The 20,453-nt window shown below is 42.4% G+C and overlaps 1 protein-coding gene across 2 annotated transcripts in view; it reads left to right on the forward strand.

Annotated features, from left to right (window-relative positions):
• Positions 1–20,453, forward strand: part of LOC109567083 (ATP-binding cassette sub-family C member 4-like) — a 206,945-nt gene that overhangs the window by 110,707 nt on the left and 75,785 nt on the right. For both annotated transcript variants that reach the window (XM_070800398.1, XM_070800397.1), the window contains 3 exons: positions 6,204–6,354; positions 18,373–18,492; positions 19,641–19,751. In XM_070800398.1, the coding sequence (XP_070656499.1) occupies positions 6,204–6,354; positions 18,373–18,492; positions 19,641–19,751 (382 nt within the window). The remainder of the gene's footprint in view (positions 1–6,203; positions 6,355–18,372; positions 18,493–19,640; positions 19,752–20,453) is intronic.

Here is a 20,453-nt window from a genome sequence, read left to right on the forward strand (position 1 = left end):
CATTTTTCATAAGCATTATTTTTTCTGTTTCTTTACTGCTTTTGTATATACTTCATTAACAATTTATTTAGATGACAGCGTGGTTTGTCAATAATAATGTAGACATTTTTCTGGAATTCTCTTGCTTTTCCTATGATCCAACAGATTTTGACAATTTTATCTCCAGTTCCTCTGTATTTTCTAAATCCAGCTTGAGCATCTGGAAGTTCTCAGTTCACATACTGTCAAAGCCTAGCTTGGAGAATTTTGAGCATTATTTTGCTACCATGTGAGATAAGTACAATTGTGTGGTAGTTTGAGCATTCTTTGGCATTGTCTTTCTTTGGGATTTGAATGATAATTGACCTTTTCCAGTCGTGTGGTTACTGCTGCATTTTCCAAATTTGCTGGCATATTGAGTGCAACACTCGAACAGCATCATCTTTTAGGAATTGAAGTAGCTCAGCTGGAATTCCATCACCTCCACTAGCTTTGTTCGTAGTGATACTTCCTAAAGCCCACTTGTCTTCACATCCCAGGATGTCTGGCTCTAGGTGAGTCATCACACCATTGTGGTTATCTGGGTTACCTGCCTCCTGAGAATCTGTATGTAGGTCAAGATGCAACAATTAGAACAATAGACTGGACCCAAATTGGGAAAGAAGTACGCCAAGGCTGTATATTGTCACCATGCTTATTTAACTTATATGCAGAGTATATCATGCAAAATGCTGGGCTGGATGAAGCACAAACTGAAATCAAGATTGCCAGGAGAAATGTCTATAACTTCAGATATGCAGATGATACCACCTTTATGGCAGAAAGTGAAAAGGAACTAAAGAGCCTCTTGATGGGAGAGGGAGAGGGTGGGGAGATTTGGCAGAATAGCATTGAAACATGTATAATATCATGTATGAAACAAGTCGCCAGTCCAGGTTCGATGCACGGTACTGGATGCTTGGGGCTGGTGCACTGGGACGACCCAGAGGGAGGGTAGGGGAGGGAGGAGGGTTCAGGATGGGGAACGCGGGTATACCTGTGGCGGATTCATTTTGATATTTGGCAAAACTAATACAATATTGTAAAGTTTAAAAATAAAATAAAATTTAAAAAAAAAAAGAAAATGAAAGAGGAGAGTGAAAAAGCTGGCTAAAAACTCAAATTCAAAATATGAAGATCATGGAATATGGTCCCATTATTTCATGGCAAGTAGATGGGGAAATAGTGGAAACAATGATCAAATTCATTTTGGAGGGATCCAAAATCACTGCAGATGGTGACTGAAGCCCTGAAATTAAAAGAAGCTTGCTCCTTGGAAGAAAAGCTATGACCAGCCTCGACAGCATATTAAAAAGCAAAGACATTACTTCTTGACAAAGGTCCGTCTAGTCAAAGCTATGGTAGTCATGTAACGATGTGGGAGTTGGACTACAAACAAAGCTGAGCACTAAAGAATTGATGCTTTTGAACTGTGGTGTTGGAGAAGACTGTTGGGAGTCCCTTGAACAGCAAGGAAATGAAACCAGTCCATCATAAAGGAAATCAGTCCTGAATATTCATTGGAAGGACTGATACTGAAGCTCCAATACTTTGGCCACCTGATGCGAAAAACTGACTCATTGGAAAAGACCCTGATGCTGGGAAAGATTGAAGGTAGGAGGAGAAGGGGATGACAGAGGATGAGATGGTTGGATGGCATCACTGACTCGATGGATATGAGTTTGAGCAAGCTCCAGGAGTTGGTGATGGACAGGGAGACATGGTATGCTGCAGTCCATGGGATTGCAAAGAGTTGGACACGACTGAGTGACTGAACTTACTGTGGCTTGTCAGAAATAGCTTCACAGGACAGCATCCTTTCTGAGGATGGGAGATGGGGAGATGACTGCTTTAGTCATTCTGACATCCTAAGCAAGCTGTTTGCCTGTACCAAGAGGCTGAACTGGAGTGGACACAGTTGAATTTCCTAAGATTCAGTAGTGCACAAAATCTAGCTTTTGTACTTCCTCTGGTATCAATAGACCAGTTCATGGTACATGAAACAGAAAAAGTCAAATTGATCTTCTCTTTGGACTGAATTGAATAATTAGGTTAGTTTAGTTAATTCACAGATTCCACTTTTCCTTTAGTTTTCCTTAAATTCTCAGCAGTTTCATAACAGTAAGTTTTCTCAAAGAAGCGCAGAAGTTGAAACAAAGAGAATAAGGAATAAGAAGATAAACATCTCAAAAAATCTTGACTTGCTGCCGTAACCTTAATATGATCAATTTTTGGAAGACGTAGAATTGGGAAGAAAATACAGAGAGGACAAAAATTGTACTAAATGAGATTTATTGGTCGTATTATTTCTAAAATAACTTCTTCAAACAAAATAGACCTTAGATTCAATTTTCTCTGTGGCTAGAGAAAAGCCACAGTCACTTTGTACATCATCACCACATCTAAGAAAAGCATCACCTCCTCTGGTATATCCTTGGATAGTACTCAACTGATCCAGGGGTTAGAATGAGTGGCCTCTTAGGGTCCAACTTCATGAGATTCTTAAGGTTCTTTAAGCCCTTAAATCTGTAATACACTGTTCCCTCCTCCCCTGGCTGCTGTGATCAGAGCACATTGAAACGTGATAATAATGGACTTAGAGTTTATATTTATTATCCATAAACTGGTAAGCACATTGTGTACATAATCTCATTTAATTCCCACCACCATCCTTTTATAGTGTTGCAATATCCCAGCTTTACTAACATTAAAAGTGGGTGGGGGATCTTACCATCCCTGTTAATTTAGGGTGAGTCCTAAACCCTCTTGAAAATTAACAGTCTCAGATACCTCAATAGCTGTCTAGTGGAATTTCCCCTCCAAGTGTACGTTGTCATCTCTGCAAATTAAAGATTTGTTCTGACTTGTGAAAATTCACCATGTACTTTCAAGTGAAATACTATCCTTAAATGTGTGCATTTACTCATATGGAATGATAGACTTTTGATAGAATTCTCAAATGGTGTGCTCCAAATAGGTTATAAACATATTAAAAAATGATTTCCCTTACTTCTTGGTGCATCAGGACTTGGGTCTCTTGCTTCTGGGTCAACATGTCTCCTGCTGTGTACACATCATTGTCTCAGTGCCATTGTGAGAAATAGTTACAGAAGCACTGGCCATGGTGATGTGGGCCATCAGATGGGCCTGAAATCCAGTCAGATGGGAGGAATTGTGTGTGTAGTTTGGATTAGGTTCCTTGGAATCCTGGGAATGTGGAAGGAAGATATGAGATTGGCTTCAAGAAAGGGATGTTTATTGCACCCAGGAATATTCTATTTCCTTTGTTAGAGTGTTGACTTTTTGCTCAGATCCTATTTTTGCCTTCTACCAACTTTTGTAAAGAGTTTGAGAGAGCTGGAAATAAATAAAATATTCATAAATGTATATACACAGATACTTAAAATGTAAACCTATACATTTTGTGTGTGTGTGTATATATGTGTGTGTTTATATAATATTTAATCTACTATAAGACTGGCTATAGTATGCCCTTCAAGTAGAAAGAAAACTCTTAAAGAAGGTCTATTTGAATTGTTTCAGAATTTAGGGGCATGAAATCTGAAGGACACAACCTAACGGGGGATCTTTTGAGAGCAATTGTTACTGATCTTTAATGTGTATGCAAGGAGAAAGCATTGGCACAGCTCTCTTCATTTTGATCTTATGTCACTTCCCAGGTTATCGGCAGGCTGGGGTAGTCATTAAAGGCCCTTAACTGGGTAGAAACAGATGATTGAAACTGGTGAATATTGTCCAGTCAAATAATGTGAATTTGCTAAAACAAACAAACAAACAAAAACCGAACTGTAATTTGGATTTTTTCATGATTGATGTTTCAGCAGGTGTTTTTTTTTTTTTTTTTTTCCTAACAACCAATGATGACACCCCTAGTGACTTTACTTAAGACCAGACATGAAAGGAGCTGGAAGGATCCCACCCTGTGAACATGAAGGTTGTAGTAGTGTGGGATGCACAGTTAAGCCAGTGTTTGTTGAGAAATTGTTCATCTGTAGGTCTAATAGGTGACTCATTGGAAAAGACCCTGATGCTGGGAAAGATTGCAGGCGGGAGGAGAAGGGGACAAAAGAGGATGAGATGGTTGGATGGCATCACCAACTCGATGGACATGAGTTTGGGTAAACTCCTGGAGTTGGTGATAGACTGGCAGGCCTGGCGTGCTGCAATCCATGGGGTCGCAAACAGTCGGACACAACTGAGCAACTGAACTGAGGTCTAATAGGAGAGAGATCAGACAGGCCTATTTTCCCTCATTTATGATTATAATTTATTCCTTCAGGATTCCGTCCTCTTCATTCTGAGTTTTATATTGATACCATGGCACAGATGAGAGAAACAGGGAAAGCATGTGGATCTCCATCCAGATAATGCAGTTTGCTTTGCAAGGGCTCCTGGCCATAGAGTCACAGTTCTGGAAGATTCCTCCTCCTCCTAGGCTCCTCCTCCTGAAGCTGTGGCTCTTGAATTACCTGAGTACAAACCACTCCTGTCTTTCTCCATGACCTTCAGTCCTTCCTGGAAAAACTTAGGACAGTCACTTGCTCTCCCAGCTTCATGATTCTTATCTACTTACTTTTCTTATTCACAAGATAGTTGTAAAGATCCTCTGAGAAAACTGATCTGGAAGAGCTATGAAATGATAACCCAAGTCTCTGTGATACAGGCATTACCCACCCTAACCCATCCCTTAGAGATGTACCAGGGCCAGTTGCCCTGGGTGGCAAGGATGGGGAGGCCCTGGGTTGGAGAGCATGGGATGCAGGTGTTTGGGCTGAGAGGACCCAGAAAAGCCAGTGTTAACTCAGACAAGCATCTCAACCTTCTCCTGCCTCCTTTTTGGTCAAAATTTGCATCAGGTATGATTACTACCTGCAAATTATTCATGCCACTCTCTGTTAAACCAGCCTGTGAAATTCAGTTATCAATCTCTTCTTAGATTTCTTTTAAAAAGTGTTCATATATTCTTCCCTGTGTTTGCTCTGCCCTCTCTGCCTTGTGCAGATTGTCATGGATTTGTCTCCACCTGAGATCATAAACTTCAGAGGCCTTGACCAAGACCATGTGAATCTGCACATCCCCAGTATCAACCCCACTTCCATAGCAGGCAGACACTAAGTGTTGATTGCATTCCTATCGCCTGAAGTTGTCCATTGTGATATCACACTTTTACTTATAAAGATGGATACTTAAAGCAGCAGCATGTAATGTTTGGTTTCTATTCTTTCTGCCATCTTTTTAGACCAATGTCATTTCCCAAGGTAAAATCACATTATGGGCTGTGATGATTAAATGAGTGTTCATAGAATTCTTGGCACAGTGCCTTATATGCAGTAAACATCTGATAAATGGTATCTGTTGGTGTTTAATCATTAAACTTTGAAATGGGCATTTTACATACTTAGCATAATGATGCAAAGTTGGATGTACATTGGGGGCAAGCTTAAATGTGTCATAATAGCTCATGACATGGGCTCTCCAGGTTTGCAACTTAGGCTTTGTAGTCTTGATCAAGTTGTTTTTCTTCTCTATGTACCTCAGTGTCTCCATCTGTAAAATGAGATAATACTGTTACTACATAGGATTATTGTGAGGATTAAAGAGTTAATACATGTGAAGTGTTGAATGTGTGGCCCTGTACACAGTCAGCACTCAGTAAATATTAACTATGGATTGAAAACCAAAAAAGAGAATTCCTATTTCCAAAGATCAGCATTTGAATTTTCCCCTACTTTTCTGGACACTGAATTTATAATCAACCACTTCTGTAACCTGACATGTATAGCTGAGGCTTCTGGATTCCTCATCTGTGATACCTGCTCACTCATCTCTAGTAACACCTGTTGACTCCTGATAGTTCGGTATTCAAGTCTTTTTCCCTGGGAGTTTTAAATATTCTCTCATCTGTTAAAAGTAGTAATGCCTGCCTCATAGGGCTACTGAGTGTATCAAAGGAGCTAATACCTGAAAAATTCTCCTCATAGTGTTTGACACATGCAATAAATACCACAAGAACCACGCATTATTTTATTTCTTTGGATGGAAAAACATTCCCTATTATTCCAACACATCTTTTGGGAAGAATTTAATCCTAACAAAACATAAAAGTTCATCTTTGGAAAAAATCCTTAACAAAGACACCTCTGTATCTATTTTCACTGTTTCAGGCTTTTTTACTTGTGATTGGTGTAATAGGCGTGATGGTGGCTGTGATTCCTTGGATTGCAATACCCGTGATTCCCCTTGGCATCGCTTTCTTTTTTCTCCAGCGATATTTCTCAGAGACGTCACGAGATATTAAACACCTGGAATGTGCAAGTGAGTACGGGACTCTCAGGTTGGTTTGGCAAAGTAGGCTGGCTTTCCTTTATGCCATTTCATTAGACAGACCCCTGGAATCATGAAGACTGTCTTCTGAAATTTCTCACTAAGTTAATGTTAGCTAATTGAATATTATGGGCCCTATTCAGTGTGGCCCTTAAGGTGGCAGATTAACTGTGGCTTTGTGTTTTAGCACAAAGAGGTGAGTTTGCCCTGCCATATCCTGATTCCAGGGAACTGTTTACCTCCTGCTTCTTAGACATCCCAGATCCACTGTCTTTCTGGGTGGAATCCTTGGGAAGAGTAGATTTTGCAGGCACTTGGGGGTCATCACTGCCTTTCAAAGAAAGCTGCATCCTAATCATCAGAGACAGTCTGGCATCTCTCCATTTCACAGACAGGAAGGCTGAGGCACCAGATATCGACTTGTTCAAGGGCAGCTTCCCAGTTGGCACTAGTGGTAAAGAACCTACCTGCCAATGCAGGAGACATGAGACACAGGTTCAATCCCTGGGTCAGAAAGATCTCCTGGAGAAGGAAATGACAACCCACTACAATATTTTTGCCTGGAGAATCCCACGGACAGAGGAGCCTGATGGGCTACAGTCAATGAGGTCACACAGAGTCAGACACAACTGAGTGATTTAGCAGCAGCAGCAGGTGAATTTGAGGATAGGGACCATTTATGTTTTGTTCATGGCATACTTCCTAATAGAGCAGCCACTCTATAAATACTTTTATTAAAAATAAAATATTTCATTATACTGGAACGAATATACAAGGGAAACAGGGGAATTTTCTTACCCCAGACTTACTAGAAATGACAAGGAAAGGAAAAGATTAGGAAAATAAAAGGAGGCATCAGGAAATGTACTCATATACCAGAAATGATACCTTTGAAAAATACATTTTTTCACATACCTAAAAGGTGGCAAGTAAGTTGCAGTTGTTAAATGTTTTAAAAAGCTAAGTGCTGTTATTTTCAGGTTTACTGTTTATCATCAGCAGTATTTGGGGTGAACACACTGTTTTTGTTCTATCATCCCCAAGGTTGTTCATTAAATGATGCTGAAAATAATCCCCTTAGAAAGATTATTCAGTAGGCATGCAGTCTAGTATTCCATCTAACTTTGTAGCTTAGAATGACGGGGAACACATTTTATGACCAATCCTTCTGTTCTACAGATATTCACAGAGGATAGATTATATCAGAGCTTATCTCATGAATGCACAAACATATTTCATCAATATGTTTCATCAATATTAAAAATCATAAGAAATCATAAGGAAAGTAGAATTGTTAAATGTATTTTTTTAAAGGTATAAGGACAATAGCCAAAGAGGAAGGAAGATGTTTGTATTGATATCACAAACCGTAACCATGGATAGTTACTACTGAACTTCCCATAAACCAAGCCAAGAAGAGAAGTATATTGAGTTCCATGGTTCTTAGTATCTAGTAGATACTAAGTGGGGGAAAAAAAAAAAAAAAGAAGAAGATTTTTATTGTGGCATTTGCATGTTTTGTTTTTAATAATAAATTTTTAAGAGGCATTTATCCTAAGTATTTGCATAATACAGAGTAGTTGTTGGTTTCATAAAAACTATAGAAAAATTTTTGGTCATCAGGAGAATCAGCTAAACTCCCATGAGTTTTGATCTTAGGAGGTATTTGAATGGGATGCACAACGGTAGAGCCCAGGTATGTATGACGTCCTGCTGATGTGAGCTGGTAGGAAGGTAGGAGGCAGGGAGGCCGAAAAGGAAGTGAAGAGCTCCATCCAGGCTTCTGTAGGCAAGGCCTCACAGATTTTATGATTTGAGGCTGCTCATGAAATGGAGTTGGGCTTCCCAGGTGGCATTAGTGATAAAGAATCCTTCTGAAATGCAGGAGATGCAAGAGACACGGGTTCAGTCCCTAGGTCAGGAGGATCCCCTAGAGTGGGAAGTGGCAGCCGACTCTGGTAATCTTGCCTGGAAAATTCTATGGACAGAGGAACTTGATGGGCTACAGTCCATGGGGTCACAAAGAGTCAGACAACTGAGCACCATGAAATGGACCCATTCAACCGTCTTGTTGCAAAGCAGGTCTCTGGTACATTCAAAGAGGAGTTGTTCCAGAAGGAAACTGTGACTAATATTTATGCCTGGAGCCACTTCCCATCCATGAGAAAGAAAGATGGGAACTTCCAAAGGCTTTTTAAAGAGAAAGTACTGGATTTTCAAAATGTTTTTAGAAACCATCCCCAAGAAAGAAAAATGCAAAAAAGCAAATGGTTGTCTTAGGAGCCCTTACAAATAGCTGAGAAAAGAAGAGAAGCTAAAGGCAAAGGAGCAAAGGAAAGATATACACATCTGAATGCAGAGTTCTAAGAATAGCAAGGAGAGATAGCAAGGAGAGAACCTTCTTCATGATCAATGCTAAGGAATAGAGGAAAACAATAGAATGGAAAAGACTAGAAAGCTCTTGAAGACAATTAGAGATACCAAGGGAACATATCATGCAAAGAGGAGCACAGTAAAGGACAGAAATGGTATAGACCTAACAAAAGCAGACGACATTAAGAGATGGCACGAATACACAGAAGACTGTACAAAAAAGATCTTCATGACCCAGATAACCACGATGGTGTGATCACTCACCTACAGCCAGATATCCTGGAATGTGAAGTCAAGTGGGCCTTAGGAAGCATCACTAGAAAGAAAACTAGTGGAGGTGATGGTATTCCAGTTGAGCTATTTCAAATTCTAAAAGATGATGCTGTGAAAGTGCTGAACTCAATATACAACAAATTTGGAAAACTCAGCAGTGGCCACAGGAATGGAAAAGGTCAGTTTTCAATCCAACCCCAAAGAAAGGCAATGCCAAAGAATGTTCAAACTACTGCACAGTTGCATTCATCTCACATGCTAGCAAACTCATGCTCAAAATTCTCCAAGCCAGGCTTCAGCAATATATGAACTGTGAGCTTCCAAATGTTCAAGCTGGTTTTAGAAAAGGCAGAGGAGCCAGAGATCAAATTGCCAACATCCAGTGGATCATCAAAAAGCAAGAAAGTTTAAAAAAAATCTGCTGTATTGACTATGCCAAAACCTCTGACTGTGTAGATCACAACAAACTGTGGAAAATTCTGAAAGAGATGGGAATACCAGACCACCTTACCTGCCTCCTGAGAAATCTGTATGCAGGTCAAGAAGCAACAGTTAGAACTGGACATGGAGCAACAGACTGGTTCCAAATTGGGAAAAGTGAACGTTAAGGCTGTATATTGTCACCTTGATTATTTAACTTATATGCAGAGTATATCATACAAAATGCAGGGCTGGATGAAGCACAAGCTGGAATCAAGATTGCTGAGAGAAATATCAATAACCTCAGATATGCAGATAACACCACCCTTATGGCAGAAAGTGAAGAAGAACTAAAGAGCCTCTTGATGAAAGTGAAAGAAGAGAGTGAAAAAGTTGACTGAAAGCTCAACATTCAGAAAACTAAGATCATGGCATCTGGTCCCATCACTTCATGGCAAATAGGTGGGGAAATAATGGAAACAGTGGCTGACTTTATTTTTCTGGGCTCCAAAATCACTGCAGATGGTGACCAAAGCCATGAAATGAAGACACTTACTCCTTGGAAGAAAAGTTATGACCAACCTAGACAGCATATTAAAAAGCAAAGACATTACTTTGCCTGCAAGGTCCATTTAGTCAAGGCTATGGTTTTTCCAGTAGTCATGTATAGATGTGAGAATTGGACTATAAAGAAAGCTGAGCACTGAAGAATTGATGCTTTTGAACTGTGGTGTTCGAGAAGACTCTTGGGAGTCCCTTGGACAGCAAGGAGATGAAAGCAATCAATCCTAAAGGAAATCAACACTGAATATTCATTGGAAAGACTGATGTTGAAGCTGAAACTCCAATACTTTGATCGCCTGATGCAAAGAACTGACTCATTGGAACAGACCCTGATGCTTGAAAAGATTGAAGGCAGGAAGAGAAGGGTATGACAGAGGATGAGATGGTTGGATGGCATCACCGACTTGATGTACATGGGTTTGAGCAAGCTCCAGGAATTGGTGATGGACAGGGCAGCCTGGCATCCTGCAGTCCATGAGCTCACAAGGGATCAGACACGACTGAGTGGCTAAACATAACTACTGGATTTTCTCAGTGTTTGATCTGGAGAGTCTGAGAACTTTGGCCCCTTCCCTATGGAATATTGGTTTTTTTTTTTTTTTTTTTTTTTTTGCACCACAGTATGCTGCAAGAACATTAGATAGCAAAATATTCAATCCAGATACCCTCTCCTCCACACCCCATATAAGCAAACGTGGTGGTCAGTTAATTAGAACTCTTTATGTTCTCCCTCTAGGTGGGGGGCGGGAGGGGTCTGTGCCATGAATAATACCACTGTTTTCTTGAAACAGTAACTGATGGTATGTCTTAAGGTCACTGCTGAAGGCACTAGTAAAAACAGGGACACTTGACTGCTGTATTCAGAAGGCTTAAACTTGCTTCATCCTTGTGCTCTGATGGACTACAGACATCCTGAGATTTACTTTCAGATCCTACTGCCAAGCTGTCTCTGGAAGCTTAGGGCGACTTTTTTTTTTCCCAGCTTAATGACAAGTATATAGCTGCTTTTAATGGGTTTAATGGGTACATTTTTGCAAAAGTGAGCATAACAGCAGTCATAGAACAGTGCATAAAATCTGGATGGCATCTGGTTGCCTTTCTCTAAGCCAACTCTTTTTGTTTGTTTTTAAAACTTTAAATTTTGTATTGGGGTATAGCCAAATAACAAGCAATGTTGTGATGGTTTCAGGTGAACAGTGAAGAGACCCAGCCATACATATATTTGTATCCATTCTCCCCCAAACTCGCCTCCCATCCAGGCTGTCACATAACATTCCATGTGCTGTACAAAATAGGTCCTTGTTGGTTATTTGTTTTAAATATAACAGTATGTACATGTCTATCCCACACTCCCTAACTATCCCTTCCTCCCATCCTTCCCCCCAGAAACCATAAGTTCGTTGTCTCAGTCTGTGAGTCTCTTTCTGTTTGTAAGTAAGTTCATTTATTTCATTTTTTAGATTACACCTATAAGGGATGTCATATGATATTTCTCCCTCTCTGACATACTTAATTCAGTAAGTAATGACACTCTCTAAGTCTACCCATGTGGCTCAAAATGGCATTATTTCATTCTTTTTAATGGTTAAATAACTTTGCATTTAGCAGTGCCTGAATGATGAAGTCATATCCAAATTCTGTCTGAAAGGCTGCTGTGATCAACTAGCAATGTCTGCCACAGGCATTGCTGGCAGTAGGTTAGCACGTTTGTCATGTGTATTCAGACTATGGATCCTAATGTCTGCTGTTTTAAGTGTTCTCATACCAGATTCCTAGGGACTTTATTCAACCTCAGGTGCTTAGTAAGATGTACAGTAATGACTAAGGCTGTTGGATATTAGCTAAGGAAGATTTGGGGTTTTCTGAACATACAGTCTGGAGAAAAATGTATTTAATCACACATGGGTATTCTTAACCCTCATTATTCTCCCTCTGAGACATTGCAGTTGTGATTAAAAACAAAACCATGGGATTAAAACAGAATTGGGTCTGACACCTGCTCTACCACTTAGGTGGGTTAATTTACTTAATCCTGGGCAGGGAGTGCTCTTAATCCCTCAGTCTCTGGAAGTCTCATGAGGGCTTCTTGAGTCAGTGTTTGTCAAGTGCTTGCAGACTACTACCAAAGACCCCAGAACCTTGAACATGAAGGCATTCAGAACATAGTAACCACTAGCAGATTTCACACAGAGTGAATGATAACCCACACACAGCAGGGCTGTCAGCCAAGGGTCCTTGCATATAGTTCTCTGCCCTCCCCCTGCCAGGGAAGATCTTCAGTCTTTGTGGGGTGTGTTCTGAAGAATCTTCAGAGTTGTGGAAACACAGCTGTCAGTCATATGAAAGGTAGGGTTACACGTGTGTGTGACTGCGGGCTGATGCCATGGCTCTTAAAGGATAGTGAGCTCAGGATTTGTGGGAAAGAGGGTATTTCATTGCCCAAGATAAGACCAGAGCCTTGACATCCCCACTCCCCCTGTACCAGTTAATCTTCTGTGGACACCCTCCAGTTCACTCATCCTGGCATCCTGCTCAGCCCTAAGTGGGGTTTGAAAGAAACAGGGTAGATTTTCACTGTTCTGCATTCCCTTAGACCACTGTAACTGTTGGATATGAGGTGAGGTAGGTGATGGGGTCTTTGAGTTCCCTGGTGTTTAAACAGGGTGATACAGGCTTCTAAAGTCCACCCCACCCTCCCCATTGGAGAGAATCAGCTGCAGCTTTGATCTCCTGACGGAAGCAGGTGAGGGAGTGCCGGGGTCCAGCCCCGGCTGATCCAGGGTATTCGAAGGGGAGACGGCGTCGGCGACCTATTCAAATGGTAATTAGAGATATAAAGAGTAATAGAATGAGGATAGCTCAGTAGGAAAATTCAGTGGAGAAAAGAGACTGAGTAGCTTGGTTTACGCGGAAAATCAATATAACCCGTGACACCAGGTTAGCTCTGACCACGGAGGCCGCAGGCGCCCTCTCGAATAGCGGAAGGTGCCCCACCTTAGACACCTTCTCAAGTGGGTCTTAGAAGCCCAGGCAAATAAGTGGTCACAGAGGATATCCACGCTCCAGATGGAGACTTCAGCCGGAAGTTAAAGGAAAGAATGACATGGGGAGACCAAGCATTGGTGAGCAAGGCCCGTAGCTTTATTTTTAACAGGGGTTTTTATACCCTAAGTTACATATAGAGGATAATAGGGGATGCAAAGTCAGCAGTCTTTGATTCTTATCAAAACCAGGGTTTCTTTCCTGCAAATTTATCGTATACAAATGGTTTAGGTGATTTACATCATCTTCTGGCCAGAAGGCCTACTAACATTTTATGACTCTTGACAAGGACTTATCAACAAAGACTTATTTTCTCTAAGAGTAATTATTTTAAGGTTTGGCGCCATCTTCCGAAGATAAAATTGCATTCCTATAGGGTGGATGTGTAATGGGTTTACAACAAAGAAAAGAATTTATTACTAAGGGTCTAAAGTTACTAGCACCAAGGCCACTACTTATTTTTTCTACATACCAACTATATTAATTAATACACATTCAAGGATACAATTCAGGGGATGTGAAAACTTGGCAACAATCATTGGCTCATCAATGAAATCCTTTACTAGTTTATTCTGACAGTTTCTAACTCTCTGAGAGGCTCTAAGCTATTTGAATATGTTAAGCTTCCCGTGCCTCTTGAGGCTGGAAGACTGTAAACAATCGTATGCATAGCTGTAGGAGTCCGGGTAAACTTGTCAGGCGAGTTAGAGAGCCATCTGAGGGGTTTGGATTTAAACACTCCTAATTGCCCAGGAACTTTATTAATTGGAGCTGTAAGTTAACTCTTTGACAGAGAGAGCGAGATGGTGGTGGGGGACAGCCCCCAGTAAAGTCAGAGGTGAGAGCACAAAGCAATAAAGTAGGCAGACTCTGTTTTTTGGGGGGGAAGATACTCGAGAATATCCGGGGAGACTCCCGAGGCTCGATCCTGCCTTTGTGTATGCCGAGCCTCCTTCCTCATGACCTTTGTCACGAGCGGAATGTCTCTCGCCGGCTCCCGGCAAGGGAGGCCACGCTGAAGAGTTCACTCCAGGACTCTCCCTGGGGGAACAGCCATGTCTGCTTCCTCCTCAGAAGCTTTGTCTGTGATGAACACTGTTGACATCACAACATTTGCTGTAAAAGTGAGAGTCTAGTTCTAGTGAGTTTTCTGTGCTCTCTGGAGCGAGATAGACTCTGGCATCCTCCTGACAGGGTGATGGGCTCAGAATTCACCTGCATTATCCCTGTGAGCACCCTGCTTCTAGACTGAGTTCTGCGGGTGAGTTGGCACACCTGCTGGGGCTCCTGAAAAGGCCTGTGCGGAGCTCCCAGCCTTTCTTATTTGGAGCATGAGCTCAGTCTGTGTTCAGGTTGCTCTTAAAAGCGCAAAGTTATAGGAAGATAAAATTAAAAGTTAATAGGATGGACAGAGAGACCAATGTGGATGCTGGAATAAGATCACAGACATGTAACTATACAGTCATCAGTTCAGTTCAGTTCAGTCGCTCAGTTGTGTCCAACTCTTTGTGATGCCATGAATTGCAGCACACCAAGCCTCCCTGTCCATCACCAACTCCTGGAGTTCACTCAGACTCATGTCCATCGAGTCAGTGCTGCCATCCAGCCATCTCATCCTGTCGTCCCCTTCTCCTCCTGCCCCCAATCCCTCCCAGCGTCAGAGTCTTTTCCAATGAGTCAACTCTTCACATGAGGTGGCCAAGGTACTGGAGTTTCAGCTTCAGCACCATTCCCTCCAAAGAAATCCCAGGGCTGATCTCCTTAGAATGGACTGGTTGGATCTCCTTGCAGTGCAAGGGACTCTCAAGAATCTTCTTCAACACCACAGTTCAAAAGCATCAATTCTTCGGCGCTCAGCCTTCTTCACAGTCCAACTCTCACATCCATGCGTGACCACAGGAAAAACCATAGCCTTGACTAGACGGACCTTTCTTGGCAAAGTAATGTCTCTGCTTTTCAATATGCTATCTAGGTTGGTCAAAACTTTCCTTCCAAGGAGGAAGCGTCTTTTAATTTCATGGCTGCAGTCACCATCTGCAGTGATTTTGGAGCCCAGAAAAATGAAGTCTGACACTGTTTCCACTGTTTCCCCATCTATTTCCCATGAAGTGATGGGACCAGATGCCATGATCTTTATTTTCTGAATGTTGAGCTTTAAGCCAACTTTTTCACTCTCCACTTTCACTTTCATCAAGAGGCTTTTGAGTTCCTCTTCACTTTCTGCCATAAGGGTGGTGTCATCTGCATATCTGAGGTTATTGATATTTCTCCCGGCAATCTTGTTTCCAGCTTCTGTTTCTTCCAGTCCAGCGTTTCTCATGATGTACTCTGCATAGAAGTTATATAAGCAGGGTGATAATATACAGCCTTGATGTACTCCTTTTCCTATTTGGAATACAGTCCTAAACACCACCAAATCACTTTATGCTCTTTGCCTAAATTAAGTACAAAGGGGACATATTAGATCTTGTTCTGGTTCAGAGGTTTTTAGTTTATTTTTTTTCCATCACAGGTGAGGGACCCTAATAATTAAGGTTCCTGGTCAGATGTCCCAGGTGGAAAGATCCCAAGACTGAGTGGATGGACAGATGGCCCCCAGCCCAGACTGTCCTCCCCCAGCCCAGGGCTTCCCACCCCCTCCAAGCCCTGTGTCTCACAGGAGGAATCCTGTTCTTTCCTGCTTGTAGAATCAGGGATGCTAAGCATAAGATCTGGTTCTGTGTCTTTGCTCATTTGTACCCCAGGCCCCTCCCATACACACACAGCTGCAGTGCCCATATGCTCATCGGTACTGACTGAACTGTCTGTCACCCAGATAGGCATTTGGTTGCCAGGCTAAAGAGTCAGGTCCTGAAAATAATTTGAAGTTTCCACTTTGATTCTTTTTACTCCATCATTTAAAAATGTTTCTGTATCCTCCTGTAAGATAAGTGACCCTAACTTCCTCAAAACATCCAGGTTTTACTTACAGGTTTTCTCTAGGAGACGCATAGGTAACAAAGTGATGTCAGTATTTTCTGATGATAAAGCACAAGTTATCACTCATCCCAGACAGAGGTCACAGGCTCACTATCTGCCCCTGACAACAGCAAGTTACAGCCTTGTTCCTGGTGGGGAATGAGAACCATAAGTGTCCTTCCTTCCCAGCAGCTTGCAGCCCACCTGTTCCCTGATGGACAGGAGCCTGACCCTGGTCCTCTTGGTCAGTGTGCTCTTAGAGAAGATGACAGGAAATGAATGGTCAGTCCTGTGACACCAAGCCCCAAACCTACATGAAGTCACTCAGAAGAGAATGGACACTAAGGCCACTGTCAGATTCTCAAAGGACACCAGGACAGGTATCCAGCAGGGCAGTTATGAAAGCATCCATCAAGTTCCCAGAGCAGAAGTCAAGACCATTCAAAGACTCCTCGTCTGCCGGGTCCTGTGGGCACAAGGGTGGTGCAGTGCGGGGTGCTCCATGACCCGCACAGAGGCTCCTGGCACAGGTGCAGGGAGAGGCCCAGGACGGGGGTGGTGGCAGACTGTCTGCTCCCCTTACTTGTCTCACCCTGTCCTGGGTCTGGCTCTGCTCCAGGGTGGGGATGTACTGACTCTATCCCAGCCCTTAGGTTACTCATCTAAGGAGGAGATGGCCCACAGGTAGTTCACCAAAATTCAGGGTGGTAAGGACTCTCATGGAGAATTAAATTTTGAAATGCTACTGACTCAGAAATTAGTAGTAATTACTCAGTCATGGAAAAGAATGAAATGTTGCCACTTGTAGCAACATGGATGGACATCAGTTCAGTTCAGTGTATGGACATAGAGGGATATTCTTGGTAAAGAAAGTAAGATGAAGACAAATACTATATGGTATCTCTTCTATGTAGAATCTAAAGAATAATATAAATGAATATGTATACAAAACAGAAATAAACTCAAAGACAGAAAGCAAACTTACAGTTACCGTAGGGCAAAGAGAGACAAATTAGGAATATGGAATTAACAAATACACGCTGCTGCTGCTGATAAGTCACTTCAGTCAGGTCCAACTCTGTGCGACCCCATAGACAGCAGCCTACCAGGCTCCCCCATCCCTGGGATCTTCCAGGCAAGAACACTGGAGTGGGTTGCCATTTCCTTCTCCAATGCATGAAAGTGAAAAGCGGAAGTGAAGACACTCAGTCGTGTCTTGACTCCTAGCGACCACATGGACTGCAGCCCACCAGGCTCCTCTGTCCATGGGATTCTCCAGGCAAGAGTACTGGAGTGGGGTGCCATTGCCTTCTCTGAACAAGTACATACTGCTGCTACTGCTGCTGCTGCTGCAAAGTTGCTTCAGTCGTGTCGACTCTGTGCGACCCCATAGACAGCAGCCCACCAGGCTCCCCCATCCCTGGGATTCTCCAGGCAACAACACTCGAGTGGGTTGCCATTTCCTTCTCCAATGCATGAAGGTGAAAAGTGAAAGTGAAGTCTCTCAGTCGTGTCTGACTCTCCGCGACCCAGTGGACTGCAGCCTACCGGGCTTCTCTGTCCATGGGATTTTCCAGGTAAGAGTACTGGAGTGGGGTGCCATTGCCTTCTCCCAAGTACATACTACCATGCACCAAATAGGTAAGGAACATGAATTTACTATACAGCACAGGGAGTTTTACTTAATATCTTGTAATAACCTATCTAGGGACAGTTCTAGCCTCACTTGTGCTCGTATTTAGTTGCTCAGTCTTGGCCAACTCTTTCAACCCTATGGACCATAGCCCACCAGGCTCCACTGTCCATTGGATTCTCTAGGCAAGAATACTGGCATGGGTTTCCACTTCCTCCTCCAGGGGATCTTCTCGACCCAAGGATTGAACCCACATCTCCTGTGTTTCCTACATTGCAGGTGAATTCTTAAACTGCTGAGCAATCCTATAATGGGATATAATCAGAAAAAAAATAACCACAGCACTATGTTGTAACCTGAAACATTGTAATTCAACCATACATATATATAGACACATATGTATTTATTTAATTTGGAGGGGTGTATGCTGAGGAGGACCTTGATGAATGAGCTAGTAAAGAATTTGTTTATCTAAATCTAGCTGTGATTTGAATTTGGTTAAAAAAAATAAAAAGGATTCAAAGAGAATATTTCATTTCCAGGTTGTTAAAGTGAAGGTTAGTGTGAGCAGGAATTCAAGGGTCATCTTGAAGAGTCATCATCCTTCCTCCACCAGGCAGCCCTCCAGGAAGCCCCGGGTGTGCCCTTTGGTGGGACTTGTGACCACAGAGCATGAGAGGTTGTTGGCTTCTTCTCATCCAGCCTCCCTGACTTTCTCTGTTGTGTGTCTGTCTCTGTTTCCCCAGCACGGAGCCCGGTATTTTCCCACTTAGCATCTTCTCTCCAGGGAGTCTGGACCATCCGGACATACAAAGCTGAACAGAGTTTTCAGGAGCTGTTCGATGCACACCAGGACTTGCATTCAGGTCTGTAAGTTTCTGGAGATGATTTCAAAGGATGGGGTGTTCTGCCTTCTGAGGCCTGACCTCCCTCTCAGGTGGCCTGGCTGGCCAGCACTTTCCTGTGCTGCCCCACGTACCCCTTTGCACACCTTCCTCCCCCATTCCTTCCTCTCACCAACCCTCTGTGCGCCCCTCTTTCCTTCCATCCCCTGCTTGCCTCCCCTGACTGGCTTGTGCTGTTCTTCCATCACTGCGCCCTGTGGTTTTCTGTCTCATTAGGGCAGGAGTCAGCAAAAAGTCAGCTTTGTGTGCTGTCCTGTGTCTGTTGTAACTTCCAAGCTTCCTGTTGTAGCACAAAGGACGGCAAAGGTAATAAATACATCAGCAAACTGCTGTGCCTGTGAGCCACTAAAACTTCACTTATGAACCGGGTGCTGGCCATTCCTGGCCTCCAAGCTGTAGTTGTTAGCTCTCCTTTCAGAGCATGTCAAACCTGACTGAGGAAAATAATTTCCTGATTAGCATATTTGCTGTTCTCTTTATGTATATTATTCTTTGTATTAGTGAAGATTTGCTCTAGGTAGAAATTTCAGAATTTACTCTAAGTCTATAAAATCCTGGCCTGTATCTTCAGTCAATCTGTATTGTATTTTAAAGATGAAAAGGCATTTTAAAAGCTGCATGCAGGTCCTGTGAGCTGATGGTTATTTACACACTGGCTCTGAAGAGTAAACATTGCACAGGGCCCTGTAGGAATTGCAGAAGGTGCTGGAAACAGTGTGAGCAGTGTTCTCTGCTATCAGAGAGATGGGAATAGTCAACATGTGAGAGGGTGGTCTTCAGGTTGAGGCCCAGCACTGCAGGAAACGCACTGATGAGGCTGTTTTTCCATTTTCTTTCTTATGAGGAAATTTCTGTTTATAACCTGTGGATTGAATTTTTTAGTGCATGCTTCCCACAGAGCCTCTGGACTGATTCCTGTGTGTGTCAAATGTTGTCATGTCAAAATCTAGCTTTCTGGACTCTTTGCACTCCTTGGGTGTATAACTTTGCTTTCCTACCTGTGTAAAAATCTTCTGTTGTTCAACTGAACAGAATGTTCTTTCTCATTTGAAGCAGCCAACATGGCTGTTCTACTGATTTATTATACTTAATACGGTTCACAAATGCAGAGGCTTGGTTCCTGCTTTTGACGACGTCCCGATGGCTCGCTGTGTATCTAGATGTCATCTGTGCCATCTTCGTCACTGTTGTTGCCTTCGTGTCCCTGATTCTTGCAGATGGTGAGTATAGATGTGAGTAACTACTTATAATATGAATACAGTTTATAGTTTCATTTACATGTATTAAATAAAGCTCTTGCTGTCTTGTCTAGTATATACTGTTTGGCTCTAATGAATTAGTGTTTACAGTATAGGATTCCACCACGTGGTCTATATGAAATCATTTGTGTCTTGATGAGACCTTTTTATCTCTTTCTTTGAATGGGTTGAGGTCTATGCAATGTAGCAAGCTGACTCGCTGAACATTCCAGGTAGTGTTGGGAGGAGAAAACCAAGTTTACTATTATGTTAAGCTTTTGTCCAGTTAGCCTTAGGGATACTTGAATCTCTTAGTTGCAGGTGCCTGGTTCACTGAGGTGAGAAAGATTCTCTGTAGGAAAGAACAGTGTCCTCACTGCTGTGTGGGTACCAGATGAGCAGGTGTTGGCATCTGTGCCATGAATTCACCATCTCTATTCCATAGTAACAGCACTGAATCAAAATCTTTAATAAGGAACAAGGAGAGTAGCAGTTTAGACTTAAAAGCACTGGCTCTTAGAACCCACTGTCTTGTTTTTCGTGGTTCTAACTACAGCTGCCTTGAATGTGGAAAGTGAACTTTACACAAAGGTTCTTGGAACCCTGATGATGAAAGTCAGAATAATGACATGATTCCTCACCTTGGTAATGCTGTCAAGTGTGTCAGTCCTGCTGGGATTAATA

This window comes from Bos indicus, chromosome 12 (assembly GCF_029378745.1).
Source record: "Bos indicus isolate NIAB-ARS_2022 breed Sahiwal x Tharparkar chromosome 12, NIAB-ARS_B.indTharparkar_mat_pri_1.0, whole genome shotgun sequence".
NCBI lineage: Eukaryota > Metazoa > Chordata > Mammalia > Artiodactyla > Bovidae > Bos > Bos indicus.